The 13,278-nt window shown below is 38.4% G+C and overlaps 1 protein-coding gene across 1 annotated transcript; it reads left to right on the top strand.

The window, feature by feature from the left end:
• Window positions 1-1,254: 1,254 nt before the first annotated feature.
• Window positions 1,255-12,286, top strand: LOC128531862 (cytochrome P450 4V2). Its single transcript, XM_053506026.1, has 11 exons — window positions 1,255-1,508; window positions 1,624-1,736; window positions 1,943-2,028; window positions 3,685-3,875; window positions 5,151-5,220; window positions 5,962-6,088; window positions 10,053-10,223; window positions 10,304-10,406; window positions 10,852-10,986; window positions 11,275-11,454; window positions 12,037-12,286. Exons 1-11 carry the CDS (start codon window positions 1,325-1,327, stop codon window positions 12,198-12,200), a joined length of 1,524 nt encoding a protein of 507 aa, XP_053362001.1. The 5' UTR covers window positions 1,255-1,324; the 3' UTR covers window positions 12,201-12,286.
• The last annotated feature ends 992 nt before the right edge of the window (window positions 12,287-13,278 follow it).

Raw genomic sequence — 13,278 nt, 5'->3', positions numbered from 1 at the left:
CTTCCTTTGCTTGTGTCTGCAGGCGCTGATATTCCATGTCAGCGAGTGAGTCCTCCTGTACCTGCTGCTGGAGTTTGTCAAACTGTTTCTGCCTAATCTGCTCCTCCAAAATAGCAGTCTGCACACTAGAGAGTTCCAGTGGAAGATAAATGCCAGTGGAGGAAACAGAACACCTACTGGTCCTGGAATGAGAGCTGGTACCGCTATTAGATGTTTTCCTCGAGCTGCTTTTAGATTCCCTGAGACTGGGGGTAGAAGCTTTAGGAAGATGGTCATCTGTGGGTCGGTAGCCAACCTCATAATTCTCCAGGTGAGGCGGCAGATTTGTCCTGCGGCAAGGTCTGTCTATTGTCTCGGTGTCACTTGCCACTGTTTGGTCCATACTGATTTGATGTTGCTCTCAATTCGACTCGAAACAGCATAATAATGTAGGCTTACTTGTATTATATGAACACATTATGGAAACTTGGCATCAGCATACACAATGATGGATAGCTGTACATTCCAGTAGGTCCCACACCAACAATTGTACCCTTAGAAACATGAAACAAATTTCAGTTTCTAGTTCCTTAAACAGGCTTTCTGACAGATTGGGATCTGGGGAGTTTGGAAGCGTGGTCATGGTTTTGCTTTGTTTTGTTTTTTTGCCCGCCGGGCTCTGGGCATGATGGGTTGTGCCGCACTGGGTGTTTAGGTGCTTCTTTTATCGTGGCCAGCATTGACTTTTTTTTCTGTTTTTTTGTGCTGCATTGGCCTTTCTGTGAGACTGGACAGGCTGCCCTTGATCTTGTCATAAGTATGCTGGGGTATAGTTGATCAATGTTGATCTGTTCATTATGATTTTGTGTCAAGTGTTATTTCGACTTGCTAATTTCACATACACATGCATATATCCTTTCCTGGCCATCCGCAATATTTTTTGGGACAAAATCTGAATGGCAGGTTTGTCAATATTTACCATTCATAAGCAACCATAGTACCAGTGCAATTCATATTTCCGCATTTATTTTTCATTGACCCTATATATCTGGTTTGTCAGAAGGTTTAAATAGTGAATACAGGAGTAATGGAGTTTAGCTGTAAGCGTTGGTAAAACACAAATATTTTTTGCAGTCATCCATTTAGAAGGGCAGATTGCATAGCAATATAATTTAGTTTTCTCATTGCTCTTCTTCTGTCAATAATTTACCTGGAGGCCATAAACAAACTAGCATGACCTGATAATTTTTTGTTTGTGAGACAGTGAACGTTTAGTCTGAAGTTCATGTGAGTGGGATTTATCCAACCTCAGAACATTAACTGATTTCAATTCCATTACTGCAAAATGGAAACTCTGTTTGGATTATACACTCTGGGAAGCATAACTTCTATAATCCTGCTGATGTTTGTGTTATATTCTCCAATTAAAAGATACATACATACATGGAGGGAGATGAAGCCAATTCCAGGAATGGAAGGCGCCTTCCCATTTATTGGTAATGCTCTGCAGTTCAAAGCCGATGGGGGAGGTAAGGTGTTGTAAATATGTAGTATTTTGGCATGTTTCCCTATTGAAACTGGAATTTCATTGTTGTATACAATAAAAAAAAAATCATGCATTGCACTTTATATGTCATTTTAAAGATTTTTTCAACCAGATTATTGAAGGGACTAATGAATACAGACACATACCTCTTGCGAAGGTCTGGGTGGGACCCATCCCGTTCCTTGTTTTATATCATGCAGAGACAATTGAGGTGTGTATAGTTAAAAGCATTAGTTACTTTACCTGCTCTTCTGGCAACAAACTGTGATGAATCATGTTCATATGGTCACACTGTGTGATGCTGGGAAAGTGCCAAGACTGGAGTGTTTGCTCCACATAAAACTCAAAGATAACAGCAATTTATTAATGGGTGTTTTAGGCAAGACATTTATTTTTGTTTGTTTTTTCCCTCCTCAGGCTGTCCTCAGCAATTCCAAGCATTTAGATAAATCTTATCCCTACAGATTTCTGCACCCTTGGCTTGGCACAGGTTTACTGACCAGGTACAGACACAAATGCAGCGACTGCCTACTGGGAATGGCACGGATTTTATGTTGGATTTATTAATTGAATAATTATTTAAATTAAGAACTTTAGATTGTCAATATGGCAGATGTTCACCACTGATTCTGACAAGAATGCTGGTTTGAACAAGTGCTTAAACCATCTAAGCAGACAAAAGCCACTTATTCTCCAATGGGTTACTGAAGGACTTTATGGGATACAGGAAACTTAGGGCACACGGGTTGGACAGAGACACACACATGTAAAGATCCCAATCGGCCTATAGTGCATGTCTTAGGACTGTGGGAGAAAAACCACTATGCATGTGTAGTACATGCAAACTACAGTATATGCTGCATGCACCATGCTTCTGCTAGAGACAAAGGCCAGTTAATTTTAACCCAAGTACTCAAATTTGAATAAACCACAAAGTATTACAAAAGGCAACCAATGCCAAGTGAATGCAGAGAAAACAAATAATAGATTATCCTAAATATTACTCGTCTTAAAGGAAAGAAGGGGAGAAAAAAATTAAAGACAGTTTTTTTCAGTTGCATTGAATTTAAAGACTTGAGTTGGTATGCAGTTATGTAGTTTTTAACCACTGTACATTGAAGACTGCATAGCCCTATATAAATAAAATGTGAGGGCAGCAGTTTTAAATAATTTGTTTTTTCTGCAACAAGAAGCTCAGTAGGAGATGAGTGGGAGAGCAGGGTTTGCAGGCTTAGGACAGAATTTTGGGAGGTTACAAGTCAGGCAATCAGCAACATTCTTTTGGGAGTGGGATGTTCAGCCTGTAGCAATTTGCAGTCGTGATGTCTAGAAATAATAAGAGAAAGGTAATATTCTTCGAGTATTGAGATATTGTGGGACGTCTTGGTGCTTAGTAATTGAGTCTATCTACACATACTGTAGCTTTTCAGTCAGGGGTGTCAGTGATGACTAATAAGTCCCACATAAAGGATTTCTTAGCTTGGAGCTAAATCACTTCAGTTTTGTGATTGCTGAGTTGAGGGTAATGGGCGCTTCACCTAGGAACAATTCTTTGAAAGGTAGTCTGATATCGTCTGAAGGACCACTGCTGTGTTTTATTATAGTAGTAGTAGTAGTAGTAGTGTTAGGACGTTGGCAGTGGATACTTTGGTTGAGGGATGGGGGCTCCATAGATTAGACCTGTTAGTCCAAAGCATGCCATGGGTGCCCGATCAGATTTGGATCTGGGTAATTTGAAGGTGAGGTTGCCAGCCTTTTGCTCTTTTTATTGTGCATTTGATTTTTTTTTTTTTTGTGATTTGTGGCTTTACTGTGAAATTGAACAAGACAGGCTGGCCTTTGGTCTCTGTGGCCATGGCCGAGCTTTGGGTGCCCATGATTTTGTCACCAGTTTCAGTCAATTTCAAGCACAATAGTAATCAATGTTAACTGTGAAGTTATTAAATTAAACCATGTCATGCTATATGGTAGGATCTATAATCATCATTAATTTTGGGGCAAAATCTCATGGAACAGGTGTAGCATGCTATAATACCCATAAAGTAACAGTTACATGATGGCAAAAAGCTTTTTGCAGTTCTCAACAAACATTAAAACATCTGGATATTTGAGTACGGTAAACTGTGTGGATTTCATAATTTGCATTCCACATAATACAGTACAGGAGACAAGTGGCGCAGTCGACGCAAAATGCTGACCCCAACATTTCACTTCTCTATCCTCACTGACTTCCTGGAGGTAATGAATGAACAGAGTGAAATTTTGATCCAGAAGATGCTGAAACATGTAGACGGAGAACCATTTAACTGCTTCAGCTACATTACACTCTGTGCCTTGGACATTATATGCGGTTGGTAAATTTCCTTTGTATTGTATATCATTTTAAAATATCTTTTAATCTTAAGTATATTTATTTTTATTAAACTCTTAACTGCTAATTAAGAAATTATTTTATGAGGGTTCAAGTCAAACTAGGACTTTTGATTGTGCAGAATAACATAACACATATACACTGCTACACTAAACACGTTTAGCCCAGCATTTCACTAGTGCTTGGATTACATTAAGGTAGAAACTTTTCTCGATGTGCCGGAGCCATGATTAAACTGCTTGCTTAACGTCTGAATTCTGGCCTCCCAGGAACTCTCAGTAACTTGCAAAACCCAGCCTAGATCCTGAGATTCTGTAATGGGCAAGTGATGTTAATAAATGATTTTACAGTTCCCTTAGACAGTTCCCTCTTCCACAAGTTGGTAAAAAAAAATTAGCTTTTGATTTTCAAGGACCAGGAATTCCACTTGCTGCCTGTTCACAGGAACAACTCCAGTGGTCTCCAAGCCACCTCAGCCAGGATCATCATTCATTAACATGTGGCCTTCTTTAAACATTTGCACCACTGAAATGCCTAACTGCGGCTAGCATTTAACCTAACTTTAACCTAACCACTCTCTCAATTTGAGTTCTGGAATATGCTTGTGCCATTAGGAAAGAACAATCCCACTGATGTGGTCATTCAGTACATTCAGGTCATTAGCTGACCATCTGAAGCAACCATCAGATCATAACAATGTCTCCCGAGGCTTGTACAGTGGCCTGATGTATGTATTTATGCACTTCTCTTCTTACCCTGATGCTTTGGAATAGGGTCAATCTGAACTCATCAGCCCATCTGACCTTTTCCATTGATCAAAATCCAATATTTATGCTCCCTAACAAATCTCTGATTAGCCTCACTAGTGAGAGGTTTTCTTATGGCCATACAGCTGTTAAATCCCAATCCTGTGAGTTCTCATCACGTTGTGAGTGTATGGAAACTTTCTAACTTTTACTATTAAACATAGTTATGGATATTACTGTCTATTTTTTCCATGCAACATTTGCAACTTTTCTTTTGCGACTACCTTACTTCGACAAAGCTGATGGTTCAGCACTTCTCTTCTAATTTTTTTTTTTGTGTGTGTGTGTATGTGCTGTAGGTTTCTTAACCCGGTTCTAGTCATTTAAAATCTCCAGCAGCCCAATAATTTGGGCCTTCTGAAATAGCGACTTTTTTTGGTATATCTGTTTATTCAGTCTTTTCATGAATTTTAATATTGTTTAATAGCATGTTTTTCACACAACACAGAAACAGCAATGGGCAAAAAGATTTATGCGCAGAGCAATGCTGACTCAGAATATGTCCAGACTGTGTATAAGTAAGTATTTATGTTATTATACATATCAATAGGCCCATTATGATCTATTATATACAGTAGGTGCATTTTATAAAAAAAACCTTCTCACCCTCTCACATGAAACAGGCCACCAAATTTACTGTTATTATTAACAGTTTGACATTGATTTGATAGAGACACCACAGTGTGTTTGCCACTGGTATGAATGTCAGGCTATGCCCTTCTAAATTCATAAATCATTACAAACACGTCTCTTTGGTCATTTCTTTAAGAATAATAAAAAAATAATAATAATAAAATAAATACATAAATTAGTTTAATACAGATGTTAATGTGACTGAATAAGCAAAAGTAAATTAAGGCCACATCACACACTGTGCTTGTCAAGTATGATGCAGCGATTCAAGCACAGTGGGCAGTCAGGCAAACAAGGGCAAATCAAAAATCAATATCAAACTTGGGCAAACACTGATGCGATCGTCAAATAAAAACAGACTAGCAGACCTATTCTGACTGTGAGCAAAACTACATGGATAACGGCAAAGAGCTTGGAATTGCTCATTGTTTCAGTGTATGAGTGTGAAGGTTTAGGATATGACAGTACATGAGGTGTGAATTCACATGAAGTGTGAATGGCGGACAGGTCTGTGTGATTAGTAATGGACATTACATAGGGGTCATGTGACTGGGCTTGAGAAAAATGTATACCATGCAGTGGGGGACATACATTTACAATCTGTTCAATAAAATCACTTCCTGCAGGATGAGTGACATCATTACCCGGAGGCAGAGATCACCATGGTGGTGGCCCGACTGGATTTATAACATGTTAGGAGAGGGTAAAGAGCATGCGAAAAGACTCAGGATTTTACACTCCTTCACTGCAGGTGTAAGTGACTTTTATTATTTTATTTATTAAACAATTAGACTAATGTACTGTATATATTAGAAATTTAATGATTACTCTTCATATTATTATTTTCATATACTACATATGTAATACACTTCCATAGATTGATACAAGTTTCAGATGGTTCCACCAACTGAAAACCAAATGGAAAACAAATGTAGTAGTAGGCAGTGTAGTGGCATAGTGGCTTGCAATTTGGCCTTGCACCTCCAGGTTCGAGAGTTTAATTTGCGTGGAATTCTGTCTGCTTGGTGGGTTTCCTTCAATCCTCTTTTGTTATCCCATGGTGCAGACATGGACCAGACAATTATCCAGTTCCAGGTTCGGGAATGGGTTTGGTCAGGTGTTCAGTGGTTCCAAAGCCTATCCTTAGATTGGGCCAATGCACAATGCATCATACCCAGCTGTATTCACACAATCATTTAAACCTAGGGTCAATTTCAAATTGCAGCATCCAAATACCAGTACGTGTTTTACACGTGTGTTTTACATCTGTACAACGGCTCATTTATTCACTTAACAAATTGCTAATCATATGGCACCAGCATAGGCACTGCATTTAAATCATGCAGATACAAGTCAAGAACTTTAATGTTCACATCAAAGATCAAAATAGTTATTGGTGCCAGATGGCCTGGTTTAAATATCTCACACATAAGTAAACTTTGAAGTTTAATCAGAATGGTTTAAAAAAACAAAAAGCATCTGAGGAGAATCACCAGACTGGGTTTAACTCACTGAACCTGAACAGTAAAAAAAAAAAAAAAAAACCATAATAAAATAAAATAAATTTTATTTATTTACCTTAAAGCAGGCAAGACAGATTAAGAACAGGTTTCTTATTTACAACTGTGGACCGGCAGGCCACAGTTGTAAATAAGAGTGGAACCAAGGGTGGGCTTTTGCTGAGACACTTTTCTGCTCACCACTATAGTAAAGAGTGATTAAGTTACAACAAGGCATTTGCACCGACACCGTTGCTCACTTGGTGTTTTTTCTTGTCACTCATTTTTCACCGTCAATTTTTTTTGTTATTTGATTTTTTTTTTTTTTTTTTTTTTTTTTTACACCATTTATTTTCACCACACCAAACACTAAAGAATGTTTTAAATGTGTGAAAATGTCATGATTGGGTGGTCTTGGCTGATGTTTAATGTCATGGGCAGAAAAGGGCAGGCATAGGCGCAGAGGGGTGATTTTGAACAAGAGTGTCTTTATTCAGGATATAACCATAACAGGACTCCCAAAGAAACAAAAACAAAGAAACGAACACTTAAATTATACAACTCATAACTGACCAATACCCAGGCTAAAGGACAAGACACAAGCATCATGCTGATATACTTGGTTAACTGACAAGACACCAACTACACATAACTACTGTATAAGCATTATGTAGAGACACATCCTTAAAGACACAACACAGTCTCAAACTAAGCATGGAGCTGAAAACAGGGACAAGACAAGAGACTCGGAGAGACTAGAGACAGGACTAAGGCTAAAGACATGGCAATCAGCTAAACATGGTCATTAGCTAAACATGGCAGTCAGCTACACATACATCTAGCTAAGCATGTCTTTAGCCCAACATGCACATAGCTACACTTACCTTATAGCTAAACATACAACTAGCTACACTTACCAAATAGCTACCACAACACTAGGGACTCGGAACACTCAGAGGCTAGGCTAAGGGACAGACAGAGCTAACCACTCACCTCATCTATAACACACAACACAACATGACATGACTTAACACCGAATCAGCTCCACACACACTTGAACACCAAAGACGTCCATGCAAACACATTTAGCCTAGGGACATGCTTAGTAGTTATGGGTTAACTTGAACTACAAAATAACAATATAAAATAAAATAACATATAAACAAAGAAAAAGAAAAACAAAACAAAATGCCCACTCGACAGTGCGTACAAACGTTTAATGCTCAACCTAGTTTCCCAGACTAATCAGCTCTTTATTGAAAATTTAACGACCTACCTCGGTTCAGGTGTGCTCCCGCATCACCTGACCGAGGTGCCTTCTGGGAAACCGAGTCTGCAAAACAAAATTACAAAGGGCTTACTTACAGAAAAGCAAAATAACAGGTCTTTGAGGGTCAGAAATCTGCCTGATAAGCAATTGATCAAATACTTATTTGACACAGTAATTCACAAATAAATTGTTTAAAAAAAATCATACAATGTGATTCCCGGATTTTTCTTTTTGAATTCTATCTCTCACAGTGGAAATGCCCCTATGCTGAAAAGTGTAGACCCTTCCATGATTTCTAAGTAAGAGAACTCGCAAAATCACATGGTGATCAAATACTTATTGACCTAACTGTATATTACCATTATATATTACCCTTACATAATTGACACAATGCGTTTTCAAATAATAAATATAAACAACACACATTAATATATAAAGTGGTTACATGAGTCCTAGTTCCAATCCTAAGATCTGATATTTTGGGGAGAGCTGTGTCAGGAATTGCAACCTGCATAAATCATCTGTAACTGGCTAACCACTGTTTTACCTAAATAAGGTGGTAAAAACCTTCAAAAATATTATACAATAAAATATAATAAATTTTAAGTTGTGGTAATTTCTATTCTTTTTTAAAGCATACATGACTTGGGGCTAAAATGGTAAAACTTTTAAAGGAAATATCCAATGGGGGAAATAGTATTTGATCCCCTACAGATTTTCTAAGTTTACCCACTTACAAAGAAATGAAGGGTCTATAATTTTTATCATAGGTTTATGGTAAAGGATTGAGACAGAATATCAACCAAAAATCCAGAAAAAGCACATGATACAAATGTTATGAATTAAGTTGCATTTCAATGAGGGAAATAAGTATTTGATCCCCAAGCAAAACATGACTTAGTACTTGGTAGAGAAACCCTTGCTGGAAAGCACAGTGGGAAGACGTTTCTTGTAGTTGTTTACCAGATTTGCACACATTTGGGGATTTTAAATCCACTATTCTTTGCAGATTGTTTCTAAATGTTTAAGGTTTTTTGCCTGTTGCTTAGCAACTCGAAGTTACAGCTCTCTCTGTGAATTTTCTATTGGATTAAGGTCTAAAGACTGTCTAGACCACTCCATGACCTTAATGTGCTTATTTTTGAACCACTCCTTAGTTGCCTTGGCAGTATGTTTGGAGTCATTTTCATGCTGGAAGACTCGTCCACAACCCATCTTCAGGAGGTTCTCATCCAAAATTTTACAACACATGGCCTCATCCATTGGCCCCTCAGTGTAGCAAAGTCATTTTGTACCTTAAGCAGAGAAAAAGCCCCAATGCATAATGTTTACACCTCCGTGCTTGACTGTAGGGACTGTGGTGTTCTTAGTGTCATAGTCAGCATTTTTCTTCCTCCAAAAACAAGTCGAGTTGATGACAAAGAGCTCAATTTTGGTCTCATCTGACCACATCAGTTTATCCCAATCTTTTTCTGTTCATGGGCAAACCTCAAGCCTTGATGCACTGTCAGATTTCAATCCATGCAGGCGTATTGTGTTACCAATGGTTTGTACCAACTGCCTTGAGATCATTCACAAGCTCCTCCCGTGTAGTCCTGGGCTGGTCCCTCATTTTTCTCATGATTATTCTTACGCCATGTGGTGAAATCTTGCACATAGGGCCGTTAATGATTACTTTGTATTTCTTCCATTTGCAACTTGCTCCAGCAGTTGTCTCCTTCTCACCAAGCTTCTAGCTGACGGTTTTTCTGGATTTTTGGTTGATATTCTGTTTCAATCCTTTACCATAAACCTTTGATATAAAATTATAAACCCTTTATTTCTTTGTATGTGGGCAAACTTAACACCGATCTGTAGGGGATGAAATACATATTTCCCCCCACTGTATAGTTGATGACCCAAAATCTCAGTGTGTTTTTAAGTCTTCCCTGCCATTTGTGTTCTGAAGGTGATCAAAGAGAGAGCAGAGTGTGCAAGTGAAGGATCTGATAGTGAGTCAGACCATGGCCTGAGAAAGCGAAGGGCCTTCTTGGACATGCTGTTAAAAACCAAAGATGATTCTGGTACTGTGCTGAGCCATGAAGACATTCAGGAGGAAGTGGACACCTTCATGTTTGAGGTGAGTGCAGAACACACAACAATACACCAGAAGTGGACCAGCATGTGCCTGATTCCTGTATTTCATGGTATCTTTAATAGGGACATGACACCACGGCAGCTTCCATGAACTGGGCCTTACATCTGATAGGCTCTCATCCAGAAGTCCAGAAGAAATTACAGGCAGAGCTACAGGAGGTGTTTGGTAACACTGCTTATACCCTCACGTTCTGTTCCATTTGCTATGTAAACAATATTTATGACAATTTACCACCAAAAATGTTGTCATGTGAACAGATTATTATTTGCAATAAAAACAATATTTATGGAAAATGGTAATAAGAGAAAATAATAGGACAGTGATCACCTTTTGGTAACCGTTAAAGATTACATACTGTATTACAGTAGGAACAATAATTTAAACACATTTTATCTTGACAATCCCATGCCTAAATAATATGGATGTAAGCACTATTCAATAAACTATGAAATTTCTTTCTTTTTTTTCCTTTTTTTAATCTCAGCTGCATGTCACCTGAAAAGACTAAATGGCTTATTATCTTCTGAAGTCAAAACTTAAACCATACTGGTTGTTAAACCTCTAACTTTGCCCTTTTTGTCTCTCACTGTTTTTGTGCGTTGTCGGACAGGTTCATCTCTACGCCCTGTGGGAGTGGAGGACCTGAAAAGGCTGCGATATCTCGAGTGTGTCATAAAGGAGAGTCTGCGGATCTTCCCTTCAGTGCCGCTGTTTGCGCGCAGAATCTGCGAGGACTGTCAAATAAGTAGGCTCTAACATCATCTTCATCACCATCATCATCATCTTCATCTGATGCACTAAAACATGGATCGCTGAAATCGCTATCTGCGTCTCAATGAAACAGCAGATGTTTTCTCTACATAAGTCAGATTTTAAACAGCTCCAACCTTCTTACTTGCCTGAAGGAAATCATTTAACTGGAATGAAATTAAAATAGAAACACAGTTGTTTTGTATTGTAACAGTGTTATTCATCATCACAAAGATTTCACTTTTTTGGGGAGAAAAAAAAGCCTCTCCTGTTTTTTCTACAGATGGTTTCAAAGTTCCAGAAGGAGTAAATGCTGTGATCATCCCATACGCTCTGCATCGTGATCCTCGTTTTTTTCCAGAGCCTGAGGAATTTAGACCAGAGCGCTTCCTTCCAGAAAACAGCACAGGAAGACACCCATATTCATACATTCCATTCTCCGCCGGTGCTCGAAACTGCATTGGTAAGAGAGAATGTAATAGAGATGCTGATGTGTAATAGAGATGAGATGCTGATGAACACCATGTGTTGTTCATTCACAGCAAACCAGCGTTTGACCTGGATCTTTGTAAAGCACTTTCCAAACTATAAAGGGAAGAAATGAAAACTTTCAGGGACTGAAATTTCTGGGTCAGGGTTATATCATTTTATCAGCCAAGTCCCATCGCATTAGCAAGTCCACTTGTTATGATATGGCGTCCCAGCACCATTACACTGCAATTCTTGGACATGCATTTACAGCCCACCCAGAATCAATTACCCTTTTAGCATGGCCGGCTAAAACAGAAAAAACAGACCTGTCTTCCACTGTTGACTGAGACAGAGTGTCTCTCATAAAGTGTGAGTGAGGATGTGTATGAAAGAAAGAAAGAGTGAGAGAGACGGGTGGTGGTGTGTAAAAGAATAAGATATGCCTTCAGAGATGAATAATTTCAGCCCTGTTTCCTGCCTTCCAGCACTGAACTGAAACTTAGATCTCAGAGATTACAGTTGTATATAACATGAGGAAGAAATGTAGAAATCCTGTGTTTGTGTGTAACTCCAGGCCAGCGCTTTGCTTTGATGGAAGAGAAGGTGGTTCTTGCTACCGTGTTGCGTCACTTTGACGTCCAGGCGTGTCAGAGTCGTGAAGAGCTGAGACCCCTGGGGGAGCTCATCCTTCGTCCAGAGAAGGGCATCTGGATTCGACTGGACAAGAGGGCCAATTAACTCTAGCCACGACTTCTATCTAAAATGTACAATATGTAGTTCTTCAGGTTCGTGGTAGAGACATTTTGGCCTTGTACTTCAATACACGTGTACTTCTATACACTTATAATCACTTCTGTGTTCCAGTGCATTCAATGGAAATCTACATTTTGCAATTCTTTTAATATCACCCAGCGAGAAATGTTTGCCCTCTTCTATATCATACTGTATATGCATTAGTTAACATAGACAATTCTTAAAGTACAAACTGCATAATAATGACTGCTACTGCTATAAAATTATTATTTTAGGTTATATGAAAGGATTATCTGTTAACATATTAAATGAATCAGTTAATAACAATTCATTATATTATAATATTACTGTTAAACATTGTTAACATATTGTTATTATGTAGGGAATAAATAATTTTACATGGTTATGTGATTGGGTGTGAATAAATATTTTTTATTATTTACTATTAATTAAAGAAATATACCTTCAGGGTTTTATTTATTGTTTTGAATGTTACTTAATGTTATCACTTATGGTATGGTAGCTATGAACAGTTATTCCATTATCAGCCTCATTTTATTTCTTTTGAACTTAATAAGGCAAACCATGTAATCTTTAGTTATGTTTTTTTTTTTTTTAAAAAAACATAATCTGATTTGTTAGGAAGCATTGCCAAGAGGAAGCATCTACTGTCTAAAAAGAACATACTTGCATGACTAAGGTTTGCAGAAAAACATCTGAACAAGGCACATGGCTTCTGGAAACAGCGTCCTATGGACAGATAAGACCAAAGTGGAGCTGTCATACCTGTCCAGCGGTGGAGAGGTAATGATGTGGGTTATTTTGCAGGACCTGGCTACCTTGCAGTTATTCAGTCGACCATGAACTCTTCTGTGACCAGAGTATTCTAGAGGCAAATGCGAGGCCATCTGTCCAACAGATAAAACTTGGTTGAAATTGGGTCCTATGCAAGACCTATTGACACCTGGCTCCATTAACACCAGGTTTTCCCAGGACTCCTATTGATGTTTCAGCTGTTCACACCTATTCACAGATTCCCCACACAAAAACAAAGTTCACTGGT

Source organism: Clarias gariepinus, chromosome 10, assembly GCF_024256425.1.
Source record: "Clarias gariepinus isolate MV-2021 ecotype Netherlands chromosome 10, CGAR_prim_01v2, whole genome shotgun sequence".
Classification (NCBI taxonomy): Eukaryota; Metazoa; Chordata; class Actinopteri; order Siluriformes; family Clariidae; genus Clarias; species Clarias gariepinus.
The sequence above is the reverse complement of the archived record's forward strand: the minus strand, read 5'-3'. Positions and strand labels throughout refer to the sequence as shown.

Bases quoted from the DNA above. Each gene is read 5' to 3' on its own strand.
- LOC128531862 (XM_053506026.1), top strand. From the start codon at position 1,325: ATGGAAACTCTGTTTGGATTATACACTCTGGGAAGCATAACTTCTATA. The intron at 1,509-1,623 runs GTAAGGTGTTGT...GTCATTTTAAAG, and splicing joins GTTCAAAGCCGATGGGGGAG to ATTTTTTCAACCAGATTATT. The intron at 10,407-10,851 runs GTAACACTGCTT...GTTGTCGGACAG, and splicing joins AGAGCTACAGGAGGTGTTTG to GTTCATCTCTACGCCCTGTG.